The 21,437-nt window shown below is 47.7% G+C and overlaps 1 protein-coding gene across 6 annotated transcripts in view; it reads left to right on the forward strand.

The window, feature by feature from the left end:
* SGK3 (serum/glucocorticoid regulated kinase family member 3) overlaps window positions 1-21,437 on the forward strand; it is a 230,589-nt gene that overhangs the window by 101,167 nt on the left and 107,985 nt on the right. For 4 of the 6 annotated variants that reach the window (XM_063923853.1, XM_063923847.1, XM_063923848.1 and 1 more), the window contains exon 2: window positions 11,120-11,323. In XM_063923853.1, the coding sequence (XP_063779923.1) occupies window positions 11,246-11,323 (78 nt within the window). In that variant the 5' untranslated portion in view covers window positions 11,120-11,245. Of the gene's footprint in view, window positions 1-7,059; window positions 7,304-11,119; window positions 11,324-21,437 lie in introns of all 6 variants that reach the window. The other 2 variants (XM_063923849.1, XM_063923850.1) reach the window with 1 other exon arrangement.

A 21,437-nucleotide genomic window follows, 5' to 3' on the forward strand; every position in this document is an offset into this window, starting at 1 on the left:
TTCTTCCAAGAAATCTATTCAAAATAAATTCCAGAGTGTGTGTGACATATGCCTGGGTGTGTCTGGCCTACTAGAAGATTACATGGTATTAAGCTGGATACACACTAGATGATGTGCAGATGACGCGATGGTCATCCCAATTTCCCTCCATCCCCAGAACAAACAATATAGTACGTACATACAGGACTGGTTCTAGACCTTGTGGCGCCCAGGGCAAACGTTTCTTTTGGTGCCCCCTACCCACCCACATTCAAAACATGTACCGCGCATGTAAATAATATTGGGGGCGTGGCTTCGTGAATAGGGCGTGGCCACAGAATAGTACCAATTCACATTACACCGTACAGTAGTTTCCGTCAGTCAATTATACCTCCCAACATCGTGAAATATGGAAGTGGAACATCTCGCACGCCCGCCAAAAGGGGGTGTGGCCTATACAAAAGAGGGCGTGGCGATGGAGCATGCCCAATGCATTGTGAGCTGCTGGCATGCCCCCATTCCCTCTGTCACCCGTCAGTAGCGCACAGCGTCTATTCGCCACAGAGCTGCTAGTGACAGGGAGCCTACCAACTGCACCCCTCCCTTTCCGACTGCGGAACACTGGGAGGGGAGGCATGGTCTCCTTACACCACACAGTAGTACACCTTATACATGCCAGGTAGAGCCCCTTATACACATTACGCCAGGCAGAGCCCCTTATACACTTTGTGGCAGGTAGATCCTCTTACACACATTGCGGCAGGTTGAGTCTCTCTCTCTCTCTCTCTCTCTCTCTCTCTTATTTATATATATATATTTCTCTGACGTCCTAGTGGATGCTGGGGACTCCGAAAGGACCATGGGAATAGCGGCTCCGCAGGAGACTGGGCACAAAGTAAAAGCTTTAGGACTAGCTGGTGTGCACTGGCTCCTCCCCCTATGACCCTCCTCCAAGCCTTAGTTAAGATTTTGTGCCCGAACGAGAAGGGTGCAATCTAGGTGGCTCTCCTGAGCTGCTTAGAGTAAAAGTTTAAATAGGTTTTTTATTTTCAGTGAGACCTGCTGGCAACAGGCTCACTGCATCGAGGGACTAAGGGGAGAAGAAGCGAACTCACCTGCGTGCAGAGTGGATTGGGCTTCTTAGGCTACTGGACATTAGCTCCAGAGGGACGATCACAGGCCCAGCCATGGATGGGTCCCGGAGCCGCGCCGCCGGCCCCCTTACAGATGCTGAAGCAAGAAGAGGTCCATAAATCGGCGGCAGAAGACTTTCCTGTCTTCATAAGGTAGCGCACAGCACTGCAGCTGTGCGCCATTGCTCTCAGCACACTTCACACTTCGGTCACTGAGGGTGCAGGGCGCTGGGGGGGGGCGCCCTGGGAAGCAATGAATTTACCTTATTTGGCAAAAAATACATCACATATAGCTCCTGGGCTATATGGATGTATTTAACCCCTGCCAGTTTTCCAGAAAAAAGCGGGAGAAGAGCCCGCCGTGAAGGGGGCGGGGCCTATCTCCTCAGCACACAGCGCCATTTTTCCCACACAGCTCCGCTGGTAGGAAGGCTCCCAGAATCTCCCCTGCATCCTGCAACTACAGAACAGGGTAAAAAAGAGAGGGGGGCACTTATTTGGCAAAATAACAGATATAAGCAGCTATAAGGGATAGACACTTATTGTAAGGTTGTCCCTATACATATATAGCGCTCTGGTGTGTGCTGGCAAACTCTCCCTCTGTCTCCCCAAGGGGCTAAGTGGGTCCTGTCCTGTATCAGAGCATTCCCTGTGTGTGTGCTGTGTGTCGGTACGTTTGTGTCGACATGTATGAGGAGAAAAATGATGTGGAGACGGAGCAGAGTGTCTGTAACAGTGATGTCACCCCCTAGGGGGTCGACACCTGAGTGGATGTACTGTTGAAAATTACGTGATAGTGTCAGCTCTATATAAAAAAACAGTGGTTGACATGAGACAGCCGGCTACTCAGCTTGTGCCTGTCCAGACGTCTCATAGGCCGTCAGGGGCTCTAAAGCGGCCGTTACCTCAGATGGCAGATACAGACGCCGACACGGATACTGACTCCTGTGTCGACGGTGAAGAGACAACCGTGATTTCCAGTAGGGCCACACGTTACATGATTGAGACAATGGAAAATGTTTTTATACATTTCTGATAATACGAGTACCACCAAAAAAAAGGGGTATTATGTTCGGTGAGGGAAAAACTACCTGTAGTTTTCCTGAATCTGAGAAATAAAATGAGGTGTGTGATGATGCGTGGGTTTCCCCCCGATAACAATTAATAATTTCTTAAAAAGTATTGGCTGCATACCCTTTCCCGCCAGAGGTTAGGATGCATTGGGAAACACCCCCTAGGGGGGATAAGGCGCTCACACGCTTGTAAGAACAAGGGCTCTACCCTCTCATGAGATGGCCGCCCTTAAGGATCCTGCTGATAGAAAGCAGGAGGGTATCCAAAAAAGGTATTTACACACATACTGGTGTTATACTGCGACCAGCTATCGCCTCAGCCTGGAGGTGCAGTGCTGGGTTGGCATGGTCGGATTCCCTGACTGGAAATATTGATATCCTAGATAAGGATAGTATATTATTGCCTATAGAGCATTTAAAAGATGCATTTCTATATATGCATGATGCACAGCGGAATAATTGCCGACTGGCATCAAGTCTAAGTGCGTTGTCCAATTCTACCAGTAAAATGGTCAGGTGATGCGGATTCAAAACGGCATTTGGAAGTATTGCCTTTGAAAGGGGACATTTGGGGTCGGCCTTTTAGACCTGGTGGCCACGGCAACAGCTGGGAAATCCAGGTTTGTACCCCAGGTCGCCTCTCAAAATAAGACGCCGTATTATCAGGCGCAGTCCTTTGTTGGCAAGCGGACAAAAGGTTCCTCTTTTCTGCTCGTGACAGAGGGAGAGGAAAAAGGCTGCAGAGATCAGCCAGTTCCCAGGAACAGAAACCCTTTCCCGCCTCTGCCAAGCCCTCAGTATGACGCTAGGGCCTTACAAGCTCAGGCACGGTGGGGGCCCGTTCTCAATGAATTTCAGTGCGCAGTGGGTTCACTCGCAAGTAGACCCCTGGATCCTTCAGGTAATATCTCAAGGGTACATATTGGAATTCGAGACGTCTCCCCCTCGCCGTTTCCAAAAGTCGGCTTTACCGACGTCTCCCTCTGACAGGGAGGCAGTTTTGGAAGCCATTCACAAGCTGTATTCCCAGCAGGTGATAATCAAGGTACCCCTCCTGCAACAGGGAACGGGGTATTATTCCACACTATTGTGGTACCGAAGCCAGACGGCTCGGTGAGACCGATTCTAAAATCTAAAATCTTTGAACACTTACATACAGAGGTTCAAATTCAAGATTGAGTCACTCAGAGCAGTGATTGCGAACCTGGAAGAAGGGGACTACATGATGTCTCGGGACATCAAGGATGCTTACCTTCATGTCAAAATTTACCCTTCTCACCAAGGGTACCTCAGGTTTATGGTACAGAACTGTCACTATCAGTTCAGACGCTGCAGTAGGAATGGTCCACGGCACCCCGGGTCTTTACCAAGGTAATGGCCGAAATGATGATATTCCTTCGAAGGAAGGGAATTTTAGTTATCCCTTACTTGGACGATTCCCTGATAAGGGTAAGATCCATGGAACAGTTGGAGGTCGGTGTAGCACTATCTCAGGTAGAGTTGCGGCAGCACGATTGGATTCTCAATATTCCAAAATCGCAGCTGGTTCCGACGACGTGTCTTCTGTTCCTAGGGATGATCCTGGACACAGTCCAGAAAAAGGTGTTTCTCCCGGAGGAGAAAGCCAGGGAGTTATCCGAGCTAGTCAGGAACCTCCTCAAACCGAGCCAAGTCTCAGTGCATCAATGCACAAGGGTTCTGGGTAAAATGGTGGCTTCCTACGAAGCAATCCCATTCGGCAGATTCCACGCAAGAACTTTCCAGTGGGACCTGCTGGACAAATGGTCCGGGTCGCATCTTCAGATGCATCAGCGGATAACCCTGTCACCAAGGACAAGGGTGTCCCTCCTGTGGTGGTTGCAGAGTGCTCATCTTCTAGAGGGCCGCAGATTCGGCATTCAGGACTGGGTCCTGGTAACCACGGATGCCAGCCTGCGAGGCTGGGGAGCAGTCACACAGGGAAGGAATATCCAGGACTTATGGTCAAGCCTGGAGACATCACTTCACATAAATATCCTGAAGCTAAGGGACATTTACAATGCTCTAAGCTTAGCAAGACCTCTGCTTCAAGGTCAGCCGTGTTGATCCAGTCGGACAACATCACGGCAGTCACCCACGTAAACAGACAGGGTGGCACAAGAAGCAGGAGGGCAATGGCAGAAGCTGCAAGGATTCTTCGCTGGGCGGAAAATCATGGGATAGCACTGTCAGCAGTATTCATTCCGGGAGTGGACAACTGGGAAGCAGACTTCCTCAGCACGACCTCCACCCGGGAGAGTGGGGACTTCACCCAGAAGTCTTCCACATGATTATAAACCGTTGGGAAAAACTCGACAGGTATTGCGCCAGGTCAAGGGACCCTCAGGCAATAGCTGTAGACGCTCTGGTAACACCGTGGGTGTACCAGTCAGTGTATGTGTTCCCTCCTCTGCCTCTCATACCCAAGGTACTGAGATTGATAAGATGGAGAGGAGTAAGCACTATATTCGTGGCTCCGGATTGGCCAAGAAGGACTTGGTAACCGGAACTTCAAGAGATGCTCACGGAGGATCCGTGGCCTCTACCTCTAAGAAGGGACCTGCTCCAACAAGGACCCTGTCTGTTCCAAGACTTACCGCGGCTGCGTTTGACGGCATGGCGGTTGAACGCCGGATCCTGAAGGAAAAAAGGCATTCCGGATGAAGTCATCCCTATCCTGATCAAAGCCAGGAAGGATGTAACCGCAAAACATTATCACCGCATTTGGCGAAAATATGTTGCGTGGTGCGAGGCCAGTAAGGCCCGACGGAGGAAATTCAACTGGGTCGATTCCTACATTTCCTGCAAACAGGAGTGTCTATGGGCCTGAAATTGGGGTCCATTAAGGTTCAAATTTCGGCCCTGTCAATTTTCTTCCAAAAGGAACTAGCTTCAGTCCCTGAAGTTCAGACGTTTGTAAAAGGGGTACTGCATATACAGCCTCCTTTTGTGCCTCCAGTGGCCCTTTGGGATCTCAATGTAGTTTTTTGGGTTCCAAAAGTCACATTGGTTTGAACCACTTAAATCTGTGGAGTTAAAATATCTCACATGGAAAGTGGTCATGCTGTTGGCCCTGGCCTGGGCCAGGCGCGTGTCAGAATTGGCGGCTTTATCCTGTAAAAGCCCTTATCTGATTTTCCATTCGGACAGGGCGGAATTGAGGACTCGTCCTCAATTTCTCCCTAAGGTGGTTTCAGCATTTCACTTAAACCAACCTATTGTGGTGCCTGAGGCTACTAGGGACTTGGAGGATTCCAAGTTGCTGGACGTAGTCAGGGCCCTGAAAATATAAGTTTCCAGGACGGCTGGAGTCAGAAAATCTGACTCGCTGTTTATCCTGTATGCACCCAACAAGCTGGGTGCTCCTGCTTCTAAGCAGACGATTGCTCGTTGGATTTGTAGTACAATTCAGCTTGCACATTCTGTGGCAGGCCTGCCACAGCCAAAATCTGTAAAAGCCCATTCCACACGGAAAGTGAGCTCATCTTGGGCGGCTGCCTGAGGGGTCTCGGCTTTACAACTTTGCCGAGCAGCTACTTGGTCAGGGGCAAACACGTTTGCTAAATTCTACAAATTTGATACCCTGGCTGAGGAGGACCTGGAGTTCTCTCATTCGGTGCTGCAGAGTCATCCGCACTCTCCCGCCCGTTTGGGAGCTTTGGTATAATCCCCATGGTCTTTTCGGAGTCCCCAGCATCCACTAGGACGTCAGAGAAAATAAGAATTTACTTACCGATAATTCTATTTCTCATAGTCCGTAGTGGATGCTGGGCGCCCATCCCAAGTGCGGATTGTCTGCATTACTTGTACATAGTTATTGTTACAAAAATCGGGTTATTGCTGTAGTGAGCCATCTTTTCAGAGGCTCCTTCTGTTATCATGCTGTTAACTGGGTTCAGATCACGAGTTATACGGTGTGATTGGTGTGGCTGGTATGAGTCTTACCCGGGATTCAAAATCCTTCCTTATTGTGTACGCTCGTCCGGGCACAGTATCCTAACTGAGGCTTGGAGGAGGGTCATAGGGGGAGGAGCCAGTGCACACCAGCTAGTCCTAAAGCTTTTACTTTGTGCCCAGTCTCCTGCGGAGCCGCTATTCCCATGGTCCTTTCGGAGTCCCCAGCATCCACTACGGACTATGAGAAATAGAATTATCGGTAAGTAAATTCTTATTATTTATATATATATATATATATATATATATATATATATATCTTCCACTGAAATCCGGCACTCCCCATCGGTACATTTAGGAAAAGCTAGATAGCATCTTCGCTTTAGGCATGTCACTCCAGGATTTTTGCAGTTAAAGCAACAAGTCCGATTATCGACTTAAGAACATGACATACATAGCTGTATATGTATCAGCGTCACGTTTTGGGCCCATCAGGGTGCCATCTTCAAGACGTACAGCTAGTTAACACCACAGCTGTCTCCGCCCAGCTGTCTGTATCCCTGTCACTCACCATCCAGCCGCAGCACTCGCCATATAGGCCCCCCTGGCTGCCGCTTTCTTAACCAGATGCTGGACGGAAGTGAGTAGCGGGGCGGGCTTCGGGAGGCTGGCAGTGGGAGGCGATGTGCGGCCATCAAGGGGTGATCAGCTGGAGGCAGTCAGCACGGTGCGGGCAGGCACAGGCAGTTCAGTTGGCGGGGTGACTGTGGTCGTGCCCTTAGGTCGTAGTGCTAGCCCGCACCTAAAACCGCCACTGTGTACACACTGTGCAATCCTTCAAATGACAAACAATATATCTGGCATCGTTTGGTCGTTAACGATATACTGTACATATATATGTATATCCATTAGAGCGTACACACTAGATGATTTGAGCAAAATGTGTAACGATATCTTCGCAGGCAGATCTGAAGATGCAATGAATGGTGCATAGGAGCGCTCGATATTGAATATACAATGGACAACGTGGACGATTTGTAGTTCCAGTTTTTTTCTGAAAACGTCATAACATCTAGTGTGTACCCAGCGTTACAGTTCTGGGCGCATTATACAGTACCGGAGTGTGGTATCACATTTTAGCCACCTTGGGTATTTACTGCGACTGAGACAAAATTACACATTTTTAGTACCACAGAGATTTATCAGGTATGCATTTATTTCTATTCTTTTGCTGACATCACCTAAGAATTGTAACCAACACTTAAAGTACTTACACACCAAGCGATAATAGTACACAACGTTGCTCATTTTGCTCTTCCTGAGCGTTTACTATATTGGCCAGTGTGTATGCCACCTCTGCCAAGTGATGCACAGCTCCACGGGTCTGTAACAGACCCTCGCTGTTGGCCGTACATGCAGCTCAATTTGGATTGTCATCCAAAAGCTGCATGCACGGCCCGGCTGCGGTGGGACATCACTGAGCAATATCGTCATATCGCTCCATGTGTACGCTGCCACGACCTCCCCGGCAGGGAACACACTAGGCAGCCATCGCTAAGGCAGGTCCACGATAAACGTGATAAACTCTCACGCATGTGGCCTGCATCAGCCAAACGATTTCCAGTGCTCGATCAGCAATTGAAAATCACTGATCAGCAGATATCAACGATAGTAAATCTCTCACTGAATCTTTAAAATCTACCATGTTAAAACTCCCACACTCCTCAATCCTGATCATATTGTGATCGAAATCAAAGCCAGAACATATCAAGCTGATTTATAAGCAAAAAATAAAAAATAGGCCATTTGATTTTATGTTTATTTATTTATTTTTGTACAAGAAGAATATTTACCAGTACTTTCATATGTCAAACGGCTCATTATATCAATTGAAACTGAAGAGATTACTGTACAACCATGTTAAAATATTTAAAAATAAATAACTTGCATGGCCCTGACTGTTTCTCTAAGCATTACCACTATCAGAGACTCCAGTGCTCCCTCCTAAAGTATTTACAAAGACTTTTCAACTTCTATTCAGAGAGGTCTGTTCTTAGTCTAATGGGCCCTACACACTATGCGATCCGCCGCCGAGCTGCCTGATGGCGGATACCGCCGACGGGTGACGGGGGGGGGGGAGTGAAGTTTCTTCACTCCCCCGTCACCCAGCTCCATAGCAATGCAGGCAAATATGGACGAGATCATCCATATTGGCCTACATGCACAAGCGACGGGACACCAGCAATAAACGAGCGCGGGGCTGCGCATCGTTCATCACTGGTGCCTCCACACTGAAAGGTATTAACGGTATCTCGTTCATTAATGAACGAGATCTTTCATATCTTTCAGTAACATCGCCCAGTGTGTAGGACCTATAAAGCTGGGTACACACTAGACGATATTTGAAACGATTTGCCCGATTCCGACAGATCGGAGCCGCAAAATGTTCAAATCATCTAGTATATAATCGCTATGTCGCTGACTATGTTAGTGAGAGCCATTTTGCCGTGTGCGATCACAGTTTAAGACTTCGCTCATGCGCGCACTGGCAAATAGCGATTTCCGTTCTTCTGCACGGCTTGCTGAATTAGCCCCATACTCACAAACATGCACTATTATGGCAGATCTCTAAGGGTTACACATATCAAAGGGTTAAGTCTCATAACAACTGGAAATCATATTCTTGTATATGTTCAATCTCTCACCTGTAAGGATACGCTAAAGTATAAAAGATCTCTCCATAGGACACTGGCCATAGCAGGCTGCCAGAGTAGGCAAATACAGAGGTTTCAGAGATATTCCTTTAAGGAGAGATTGAGCATTTGTATTTCTTATTCCCCTTGGGTCTTGTTACCTGTCGCAGAACTCCTCTAATCTGGATTCTAGCTAGCTTCTGCTTTCTTTTTGATCTGCCTTTGCTGGCACTTAGACAAAACCACTATTCCCTGTGCTCTCATCGGTCACATGAAACTATAATTTCTCCAAACAGTGGAGACTATTAACACTTTAAGTTAGAGATGTGCGGGTTAGGATTTATTTGGATCAAACGCCAAAATTGCCTCGAGTTTGGATTTATCCGGATTTTTCTTATTGGCTATCCAAAACACGTGACATCCGAGAGCCAATAAGTTGCCGTTTTGACATCCAGGTAAATCTAAACCCGCACATCTCTACTTTCAGTTGGACATAGCCAATGACCTTATTACAACACGTCTTGTGTATGCAGTGTAAAGCGAATTTTGGTAAGGTTCTGATAGGGAGAGATGCTAGCTTTAAGCTGGGCATACACTATACAGTTATCTGGCAGACGATCTGTCCAATCTGGCTAGTTTGAATGAAAATTTTGTAATGTATGGGAGCAAATAACAATTGCCAATTTGTTCCCAAATATTGGAAAATGGACAAAAACGTTTGTTCAACAAATTGGTCAAATGTCGATCGCAATCCCGGCATCGGCATCCTGAATGAGAGCACAATCCCGGCACTGGCATCCTGATTGAGAGCACAATCCCGGCACCGGCATCCCGAATGAGAGCACAATCCCGGCACCGGCATCCCGAATGAGAGCACAATCCCGGCACCGGCATCCCGAATGAGAGCACAATCCCGGCACCGGCATCCCGAATGAGAGCACAATCCCGGCACCGGCATCCCGAATGAGAGCACAATCCCGGCATCCCAAATGAGAGCTCAGTCCCGGCATCGGCATCCCGAATGAGAGCACAATCCCAGCATCGGCATCCCGAATGAGAGCACAATCCCGGCACCGGCATCCCGAATGAGAGCACAGTCTTGGCATCCCGAATGAGAGCACAATCCCGGCACCGGCATCCTGACTGAGAGCACAATCTCAACATCCCGAATGAGAGCACAATCTCAACATCCCGAATGAGAGCACAATCCCGGCACCGGCATCCCGAATGAGAGCACAATCCCGGCACCGGCATCCCGAATGAGAGCACAATCCCGGCACCGGCATACTGAATGAGAGCACAATCCCGACACCGGCATCCCGAATGAGAGCACAATCCCGGCACCGGCATACTGAATGAGAGCACAATCCCGACACCGGCATCCCGAATGAGAGCACAATCCCGGCACCGGCATCCCATATGAGAGCACAATCCCAGCACCGGCATCCTGAATGAGAGCACAATCCCGGCACCGGCATCCCGAATGAGAGCATAATAGCAGTGCCAGCATCCCGACAGCCAAGATCCCAAATGAGTGACTACGGAGCCGCCAGAGAGATTAGCCGAGGGTAGGTGGGATTAATTTTAGGCTGTGGGGGGAGGGTTAGGCTATGGGAAGAGGGGGTTAGGTTTGGCAGCCACTGGGAGGGTCAGGGTCAGGCTGCACGGGTGGGGGAGGGTTCAGTTTAGGCTGCTGTCTTATCTTTAGGAACCACCGGGGAGGGTTAGGGTTAGGTGTAGCCTGCGGTAAGGGACTGTTAGGGGTAAGGGTTAGCGTACCTACCCGACCCCTGTCTGTATTCTAACCATCACAATTCCGCTGTCAGTATTTTGACCCCCGGCGCCCAAATGCCAGCATTTCAGCCTCAGCTCTGAAAGTTAGAATTGTATAGTGTATGTCCAGGTATATACAGACTTCTAACTTCTCCAGATCTTTTCTTCATGAAGTTGATATCTTTAATTCACTTCTCCCTTACATCTCTTCCTCTTCTCCAATTCTCTGTTTTGATTTCTCTGTTGTTGACTTCCCTATTGCTGTTCTGACTTCCATATAGCTAAACCAATTGTATGGTGGATATAGTGGTTTATGTATTATTGGTTGCAACCCTGTTAGAAGTACAGTATGTGAGCACTTTACAAAGGCATTTTCTTGATGTATGTCTCCGTTTGATTTGTGGGGTGGGGTGGGGGGGGTGCTAGTTTTGAGTACCGCTTTAATCATGAAAAAAATCTGGGCAGGTCACAGAAAACTACTAATGTCACAGTGTTTTCATTATGAGAGATTTCAGAGTAGATTAATAGCCATGGAATATGTTTCTGTCTTCTGCAGGTAACAAGATGAAACGATAAAGTAGCTCATTCATTACTGGAACTTTGTAACTGTTCAGATCAATTTATATATTAATATACCAATGCAAGATTGCTACAACAGCTCTGTATAAGAGCATTCTAAACAATGGATCAGAATGTAAGCTGTCCCAGTGTAGATATACCCAGCTACGATGAACATCGAGAAAAAAAGAAGAGATTTACTGTAAGTATACTTCTTATACATTATAGCACTGACACAGTTATTCTTATATTGTATGTATTTGTTTGTGTATATAATATAGACTGTATACCTCATGATTGCATGTTGTGTTACCTGAGCTTGCTTATCTGGTCATAATGCAAATCTGGCTCAGTTGTCATTTTGCCTGCCTTCTGCATTCTACACAACTCCTAACTTATATTGTATCTCTGGTGAGTGGAGGAGGAAAAAAAGACGACACTGGGAGTAGGGTGAAAAGGGGAGGATAAGGAGTAATGGGAAAGGTGAAACAAAAGGATAGAGAGTAAAAAGAGTAAAAAGGATATAGTGATAACAAGAATACAAATGAAAGAAGAAGCAGTATGTAGAGAAAATAATTAGGTGAAACCTATGAACGTTAGCCTGAGGAGTTTACCAGACCTTCTCCAAATATAAGAAAGGGGGGATATGCGGGGAAGTGGGCTCTTTTATCCATATATGGTAGACATGCCGTAAAATTGCATCGTACTGTTATATGATTGCTAATTTGATAAGTAAACTGCTCAACGTCCCTATAACCAAAGACCGCTGGTCCTTTCTCTTGGGTCTACCACATGTGACATTAGATACAACAACAGGAAAACTAGTGGTCTAAGTACTAAATGCAGCTAGATGCTTAGTTGCGCTACATTGGAAACTCTTATAGAGACCCTTCCTCTCTGCCTAGTTATTGATAAAATCTGGTATCTAGCGAGTATGGAAAATATTACTGCAGAACTTCTTTATAGATCCTATAGTTCCTACAGATTTGGGTCCCATGGTATGGCTTTCAAAATCCCATGCATACTGTAGCTGTCATGTGCCCTGTGGACTTACAACTTTGTTCTTTTCTGCACTGAGTGCACAGTCTCTAATTTCTAACAGCACCTCATATAACTAGCCCCTCCTACTATGTTTATTAAGATCATAACAGAAGCACTATATATCATGGGCCTGTGTGACGTCCCACAGTCTTTAAGTCGCTGTGCCAGCAGCCCCCCCCCCCCTTTTACCCGCTTGTGCGTTTCTTCTCTATCTCCTTTTTTCTGACCCCACCATCCTTTTATTGTAGCTATTTCTAACAGATTAGCTATATATGATTGTCTAACGCTGCTGACTATTCAGGTTTTTTTTACACTGTTATTATTGTGTACTCCAGATGTAAACTTGATCCTACAATGTATATCCATTCTCATCTGGATGCTTGTGATTGTATAATCTTTTATGCCTAATTTTATAAATAAACCATTAAAAAGAAAAAGGGGGGGGGGGGGGGGGTGATAGCTCCGCCTTATTGGGCCTCTTGCTCACAAATCCTGACCAATTACCTTCTCATTCCTACACATCTAACTATATTCTGAAACTATACCTGGCCCTCAACCTCATAACCTAAGGTAGTAATGTGTTAAGAAGCCACATGGCTGCCACCTTTTTGAAGCATTTATTTCTGTGTGTGACCTGTAATCTGTTAAGACCTATTATTTATCTTTTTGGCCTGCAAGGAGAATGAAGACTTTATCCACCCAGTGTTTAAGGACCATCAATGATGTAGTGTCAAGTGTGAACTCTGGACATCCCCTTTTCTGCAGCCGATACACCATGACGTCTCATGTGGTGTGCCAGACAGCTGACCGAATGGCACTTCCCCTTCCTTCACACCCCTTAATACAGGGGTGGGCAATTATTTAATCTGGGGGACCACCGAACAGTTACCAGTGAATATCGGAGGGGTGCCCCACCGATATTCAAAATCCCCCACCCTCCCCCCCCTTCCGCGTTATGGGAGAGATGTACGAAGTCTTTTGCATATTAATAATGGGGACAGACAAAAATAAACATTAAATGTATAAAAAACACTATATGCCAGTATTTAAAAAAAACAAAACAAAGAAACAGTATCCAGTATTATGCTGATATCGATGATATTAGCAGCTCCCCTCTCTCTCCCTGGACACAGTTAACAGCTTCTCCCCCCCCATCCCTTCCTGGGCAAAGTTACCAGCTCTTGCCCCCCCCCCCATCCCTTCCTGGGCAAAGTTACCATCTTAGCCCCAACTCTCACCCCCCCCCCCCCCCCCCAAATTCCCCTGGGCAAAGTTACCAGCTTCCCCCCCATTTACATAAAGCGTAGCCACCACCCCCTCATAAACATACACACATCATGTCACAAAAACAACTGCTGTGGTAATAGGGGCAGTATGTGCCACAACAGTATGTGCCACACGCAGCCAGCATAATTTATTATAGATTCCCCCCCCCCCCCCCCTCTCCCCCACCCAACAACCGAGTCTCCCTGATTTGTGAGGCACAGACCTGGCTAGTACCGCAGTCAGTGACAGCGCCGGAGACAGCCAGTCACTAGTTCAGCCTTTTCTCCTTTGGCGCTACCCTTGCACCTCGTCGAGCTCCATTAAAACCCCTTGGGCCAGATGTACTAAGCTTGAAAAGTGATAAATATCACTGTGATAAAGCACCAGCCAATCGGCTCCTAACTGTCATTTTTCAAACACAGCCTGTGACATGGCAGTTAGGAGCCGATTGGCTGGTGCTTTATCACAGTGATATTTATCACTTTTCAGGCTTAGTACATCTCCCCCTTGTGAGAACTGCCTGAGAGGAGTTGCGCTCTACCGCTGCAGCTCCCCCTACAGGCAGCCAGTCTCCCACTCTCTCGTTAGGACGCAGCTGCCTCAGCCAAGGCAGACACAGCCTGGCTGCGCTCCCGTCCTCTGTAAAAAAATAAAAGGAAATACATCGGTCAGCAGGCAGGCTGACGTGAGGCATCACGTGACGTGACCGTGAGACCCGCGACCAGGATTTCCTCCGCGCCGCTGGCGGCAGCTTCGGAGGTGCTGCAGCGCAATCACAAGCAACTCAGCCTGTCGGGCCAGTTGTCATTGCGCGCTGGTAGGAGGTAGCGAGCCGGGCAGGATCGGTTTGTGGGCCGCATCCGGCCCGCGTGCCATATTTTGTCCACCCCTACCTTAATACATTGCCCTCTACTTCCCGACCCTTAACTTAGGTCACAGCAGCAATAGGATAATGGAAAATCACCATTCTGCTGCTACTGTCCAAAAGTTTTGACTTTTCCTACCCCAGAAATTGGTATGAGTATCTATTTTGGGTGACAAAACAAAAAAAATCAGAAGATATCATATCCATCATGTAAAAACACATCTTTTCTCTTACTTCCTAGAGGATGCTGGGGTCCACATTGGTACCATGGGGTATAGATGGGTCCACCAGGAGCCATTGGCACTTTAAGAGTTTGAGAGTGTGGGCTGGCTCCTTCCTCTATGCCCCTCCTACCAGACTCCGTTTAGAAAATGTGCCCGGAGGAGCCGGTCACAGCTAGGGGAGCTCTCCAGAGTTTCTCTAGTAAAGTTTATTTTAGAGTTTATTATTTTGCAGGGAGGCTGCTGGCAACAGTGACGGGGATGTGTTGCGGGGGGCGGCATCACATGCTTAAGGGGTACAGTTGATGATGGAGGCTATTAGAGATGTGCTGAATATTGCTGATACAACACCCGAGCAGGTTGAGGAGGCTTACTTCACTGAAAATAAGAAAGCCTCGCTATCCTTCGCTGTGTCAAAGGAATTAAATGCTATTTTTGAAAAGGCTTGGGAAAACCCGGATAAAAATATTCCAGATTCCTAAAAGGGTTCTGGTGGCATTTCCTTTACCGGTAGAAGATAGGAAAAAAATGTGAAAACCCGCCTATTGTTGACGCGTCAGTATCCAGACTCTCAAAAAAGGTGGTTTTACCTGTTCCAGAATCTACTGTCTTGAAAGAGCCGGCTGATCGTAAAATTGATAATACGCTCAAATCCATGTACACGGCTTCTGGGGCAGTGCTACGTCCCACTATTGCCAGTGCTTGGTTTGCCAAAGCTATAGTAAAGTGGTCAGGCACGTTACTTCAAGACTTGGATGCTATGGAGAAATGTGATGTTGAATTGTTTTTACGTAACATTCAGGATTCGGCAGGATTTCTGGTAGTATCTATGAAAGACCTGGGTTCCATGGCTGTGGGAATTTCTTCCATGTCCTGTATCAGCTCGTCGAGGACTGTGGTTGCGGCAGTGGTCTGCCAACGCAAAATCCAGGAGAAGTGTGGTGACCCTACCCTACACAGGTCTGGCTCTCTTTGGGAAAGCGTTAGATGCGTGGATCTGCACGGCTACGGCTGGTAAGTCACCTTTTGTTCCCTCTGCTACACCTGCTAGGAAGAAACCCTTTTCTTCAGCTACATCACAGCCCTTTTGGTCTACCAAGCCCAGAGAGGCCAAGCCGTCCAACACCTTCTTTCGGGGAGGTCGGCCCAAGTCCAAGAAACCTGCGGCTGCAGGTTCCCAGGAACAGAAACCTGCTTCAGGTACACCAAAGTCCTCCGCATGACGGTGGACTGCACGCCCTGGAAGTGGGGCTGGTGGGAGCGAGACTCAGCCATTTCAGTCACGTCGGTGTCATCCGGCCTGGACCCCTGGGTGCAGGATATTGTGTCTCAGGGGTATAGGCTGGAAATTCAAAATCTCCCCCCTCATCGATTTTTCAAATCAGGCTTGCCAGCTCTGCTGGCAGACAGGACTGTCCTGCAAGAAGCCGTCCAGAAGTTGGTGGAGGCACAGGTCATTGTGCCAGTGCCACCTCATATGCAAAACAAAGGTTACTATTCGAACCTTTTCGTGGTACCGAAACCTGATGATTCGGTCAGGCCCATTCTGAACTTAAAATCATTAAACCCCTTTCTGAGGGAGTTCAGGTTCAAAATGGAGTCTCTAAGGGCAGTGATATCAGGTCTGGAGGAGGGGGAATTCCTGGTATCCCCAGATATCAAGGATGCGTACCTCCACATTCCGATTTGGCTTCCGCATCAATCTTATCTTCAATTCGCACTGTTGGACTGTCATTTTCAGTTCCAGGCCCTGCCATTCGACCTCTCCACCGCAGGTGATGGTGGAAATTATGATTCTCCTCCGCAGACATGGGGTGAACATAATTCCATATCTGGACGATCTGCTGATACAAGCATCGTCCAAGGAGAAGCTGTTATGGTCCATTGTTCTCATGACCCAGCTTCTCAGGGAACATGGCTGGATCCTGAATCTTCCAAAATCACATTTGGAACCAACCCGGAGGTTTTCCTTTCTGGGAATGATCCTCAACACGGAAGTCCAGAGGAAAAAGCGTTGGTGATCCAAACAATGGTCCGGGATGTCCTGAAGCCAACCCGGGTGTTGGTTCATCAGTGCATTCGCCTTCTGGGAAAGATGGTGGCCAATTAAGAGACCCTGCAGTACGGGAGGTTTCACGCTCGGTCCTTCCAACTGGATCTCCTGGACAAGTGGTCGGGATCCCATCTACACATGCACCAGAGAATACATCTGTCACCAAAGGCCAGGATTTCACTCCTCTGGTGGCTGCAACTGCCTCACCTTTTGGAGGGCCGCAGGTTCGGGATTCAGGATTGGATCCTTCTAAGCACGGATGCAAGTCTCCGGGGCTGGGGTGCAGTCACTCAAGGGGAAACCTTCCAAGGAAGGTGGTCAAGTCTGGAAGCCGGCCTGCCGATAAACATTCTGGAACTAAGAGCCATCTACAACTGTCTTCTTCAAGCGGCCCATCTTCTGAGAAATTGGGCCGTTCAAGTGCAGTCAGACAATGTGACAATAGTGGCTTACATAAACCGACAGGGCAGAACGAAGAGCAGAGCTGCAATGTCAGAGGTAACAAGAATCATCCTCTGGGCAGAAAAGCATGCGTTGGCGCTGTCAGCAATCTTCATTCCGGGAGTAGACAACTGGGAAGCGTACTTCCTCAGCAGACACGATCTCCATCCAGGGCAGTGGGGTTTCCATTCGGAGGTGTTCAAGGAGGTAACAGGTCTTTGGGGCGTACCCCAGATCGACATGATGGCCTCTCGTCTCAACTAGAAAGCTTCGGCCGTATTGTTCCAGGTCGAGGGACCCGCAAGCAGTTGCGGTGGACGCCCTAGTGACTCCGTGGGTGTTCCAGTCGGTGTACGTGTTTCCTCCACTTCCACTCATCCCAAGAGTTCTAAAGTTCATAAGGAGAACAAGGGTTCAAGCGATCCTCATTGCTCCAGACTGGCCAAGAAGGGTATGCGGATCTTCTGGATCTACTGCAAGAAGAGCCGAGGCCTCTTCCTCTTCGGGTGGACCTGCTGCAGCAGGGGCCGTTCGCCTATCAAGACTTACCTCGGCTACGTTTGATGGCATGGAGGTTGAACGCCTGATACTAGCTCGAAAGGGCATTCCGAACAAGGTTATTCCTACCCTAATACAGGCTAGGAAAGGAGTAACGTCTAAACATTACCAGCGTATTTCGAAGAAATATGTGTCTTGGTGTGAGTGGAGTTTCAACTGGGACGGTTTCTCCTCTTCCTACAAGCTGGTGTGGATATGGGCCTGAAGTTGGGATCTGTGAAGGTCCAGATTTCGGCCCTGTCCATTTTCTTCCAGAAACAGTTGGCTGCCCTCCCTGAGGTTCAGACCTTTTTGAAGGGAGTTCTGCACATCCAACCTCCCTTTGTTCCGCCTACGGCACCTTGGGACCTTAACGTGGTGTTGCAGTTCCTCCAATCGGACTGGTTCGAGCCTCTACAGGAGTTTGAGGTCAAATTTCTTACATGGAAGGCAGTCACGTTGTTGGCCTTAGCTTCTGCTAGACGTGTGTCGGAGTTGGGGGCTTTGTCCTGTAAAAGCCCATACTTGATCTTCCATGAAGATAGAGCTGAGCTCCGGACACGTCAGCAGTTTCTTCCGAAGGTTGTGTCGGCATTTCATATCAACCAACCTATTGTGGTGCCAGTGGCTACTGACTCCTCAATTTCATCAAAGTCCTTGGATGTTGCAAGGGCTCTGAAAATCTATGTGAAAAGGACTGCTTGTCACAGAAAATCGGACTCTCTGTTTGTCCTGTATGATCCCAAGAAAATTGGGTGTCCTGCTTCTAAGCAGACTATCTCTCGCTGGATCAGGTTCACTATCCAGCATGCGTATTCTACGGCAGGATTGCCGTGTCCTACGACTGTCAAGGCCCACTCTACTCGTAAGGTGGGGTCTTCCTGGGTGGCTGCCCGGGGTGTCTCTGCTTTACAACTTTGCCGAGCTGCAACTTGGTCTGGGTCGAACACGTTGGCAAAGTTCTACAAGTTCGATACTTTGACTGAACTTCAGATCATCAGAGGCCAGTCAGTTCTGCAGGAACCTCCGCGCTCTCCCTCCCGTTCTGGGAGCTCCCCATGGTACATCCCCATGGTACTAATGTGGACCCCAGCATCCTCTAGGACGTAAGAGAAAATAGAATTTTGGTTACCTACCGGTAATCCTTTTCTCGTAGTCCATAGAGGATACTGGGCGTCCGCCCAGCGCTTCGTTTTCCTACTATCGTTATTTGGTTAAGTACAACTTCGTTTTAGTTGAATACTGCATTGTTACTTGGTAAGTAATGTTTCAGCGGTTGCTGAGTTTTCAAGCTAAGTTAGCTTGATATGCTTAATATGTGTGAGCTGGTATGAATCTCGCCACTATCTGTGTTAAATCCTTCTCTCGAAGATGTCAGTCTCCTCGGACACAGTTTCTAGACTGAGTCTGGTAGGAGGGGCATAGAGGGAGGAGCCAGTCCACACTCTCAAACTCTTAAAGTGCCAATGGCTCTTGGTGGACCCGTCTATACCCCATGGTACTAATGTGGACCCCAGCATCCTCTACGAACTACGAGAAAAGGATTTACCGGTAGGTAACCAAAATCCTATTATATTGCTGGCAAAAAATCTGAACAAAAATACTAAATTACCCAAGTAAAAATGTAATCAAATCAGCTTGTAACAATAAGACTCCATCCAGAACAATCCACAATGTTAGACTATTTAATTCCTAAGAAAATAGATTATATCAGCCAGGCTCATATAAAAAAAGAAAAAAAATGCTGCCCCATTTTATTACTACTTATGTGGCGGCTCATATGCAAGTGAAAAAGAGAATTGTGTGGAAATCATTGCGGCATGTCTTATGTTTCAGCTTGCTTCACTTTTTCAGCTGAAATATATATTCTCGCAAAGTATAATTATGTAGCAACAGGGAAAACTATTGAGGCTTGCTTTTATGAGACAGTCTATCAAGAAGAGACAAATAGTTTTATTTTTAACACCAGGGCTGGAATGTGTTCACTAATTTTTAAGTAAGTTCGGCCTTAAAATAATCATGTTAATATGGATAGATACGTACAATGCATAATGCTAGTGAGCCATTCTTTGCCTAGGTAGTGTACCTACTGTATAAGGGGTGTTATACACAGTTGTGTATAAATAACTGTCTATTGTGGTAGTCTTGAACTGTACATATAGACTGTTTCGTCAACTGTTGTGACGGCATCTACTAGGAATATAATATTAGTCCTTCACCTCTCTGCATGAACATATGGTCAGATCTGGTCTGCTGTGTATCAGCAGTTTTTTTTGCCTAGCTATCCTTCCATCCCCTCATCTCTTTTAGGGGCACATTTATAAAATATCGTGAAGTAGGGCATGATGTAATAAAGGATACGGGGGTTTCTCTATCGTCCTAGTGGATGCTGGGGTTCCTGAAAGGACCATGGGGAATAGCGGCTCCGCAGGAGACAGGGCACAAAAGTAAAGCTTTCCGATCAGGTGGTGTGCACTGGCTCCTCCCCCCATGACCCTCCTCCAAGCCAGTTAGATTTTTGTGCCCGGCCGAGAAGGGTGCAATCTAGGTGGCTCTCCTAAAGAGCTGCTTAGAAAAGTTTAGCTTAGGTTTTTTATTTTACAGTGAGTCCTGCTGGCAACAGGATCACTGCAACGAGGGACTTAGGGGAGAAGAAGTGAACTCACCTGCGTGCAGGATGGATTGGCTTCTTGGCTACTGGACATCAGCTCCAGAGGGACGATCACAGGTACAGCCTGGATGGTCACCGGAGCCTTGCCGCCGGCCCCCTTGCAGATGCTGAAGTAAGAAGAGGTCCAGAATCGGCGGCAGAAGACTCCTCAGTCTTCTAAAGGTAGCGCACAGCACTGCAGCTGTGCGCCATTTTCCTCTCAGCACACTTCACACGGCAGTCACTGAGGGTGCAGGGCGCTGGGAGGGGGGCGCCCTGGGAGGCAAATGAATACCTATTTTGGCTAAAAATACCTCACATATAGCCTCCGGAGGCTATATGGAGATATTTAACCCCTGCCAGAATCCGTTAAGAGCGGGAGACGAGGCCGCCGAAAAAGGGGCGGGGCCTATCTCCTCAGCACACAGCGCCATTTTCCCTCACAGAAAGGCTGGAGGGAAGGCTCCCAGGCTCTCCCCTGCACTGCACTACAGAAACAGGGTTAAAACAGAGAGGGGGGGCACTAATTTGGCGTTAGAAATATATAAAAAAGATGCTATAAGGGAAAACACTTATATAAGGTTGTCCCTATATAATTATAGCGTTTTTGGTGTGTGCTGGCAAACTCTCCCTCTGTCTCTCCAAAGGGCTAGTGGGTCCTGTCCTCTATCAGAGCATTCCCTGTGTGTGTGCTGTGTGTCGGTACGTGTGTGTCGACATGTAGGAGGACGATGTTGGTGAGGAGGCGGAGCAATTGCCTGTAATGGTGATGTCACTCTCTAGGGAGTCGACACCGGAATGGATGGCTTATTTAGGGAATTACGTGATAATGTCAACACGCTGCAAGGTCGGTTGACGACATGAGATGGCCGACAAACAATTAGTACCGGTCCAGACGTCTCAAAAACACCGTCAGGGGTTTTAAAACGCCCGTTTACTTTAGTCGGTCGACACAGACACAGACAGGGACACTGAATCCAGTGTCGACGGTGAATAAACAAACGTATTCCTTATTAGGGCCACACGTTAAAGGCAATGAAGGAGGTGTTACATATTTCTGATACTACAAGTACCACAAAAGAGGGTATTATGTGGGATGTGAAAAAACTACCATAGTTTTTCCTGAATCAGATAAATTAAATAAAGTGTGTGATGATGCGTGGGTTCCCCCCGATAGAAAATTATGGGCGGTATACCCTTTCCCGCCAGAAGTTAGGGCGCGTTGGGAAACACCCCTTAGGG

This window comes from Pseudophryne corroboree, chromosome 5, assembly GCF_028390025.1.
Source record: "Pseudophryne corroboree isolate aPseCor3 chromosome 5, aPseCor3.hap2, whole genome shotgun sequence".
Lineage (NCBI taxonomy): Eukaryota > Metazoa > Chordata > Amphibia > Anura > Myobatrachidae > Pseudophryne > Pseudophryne corroboree.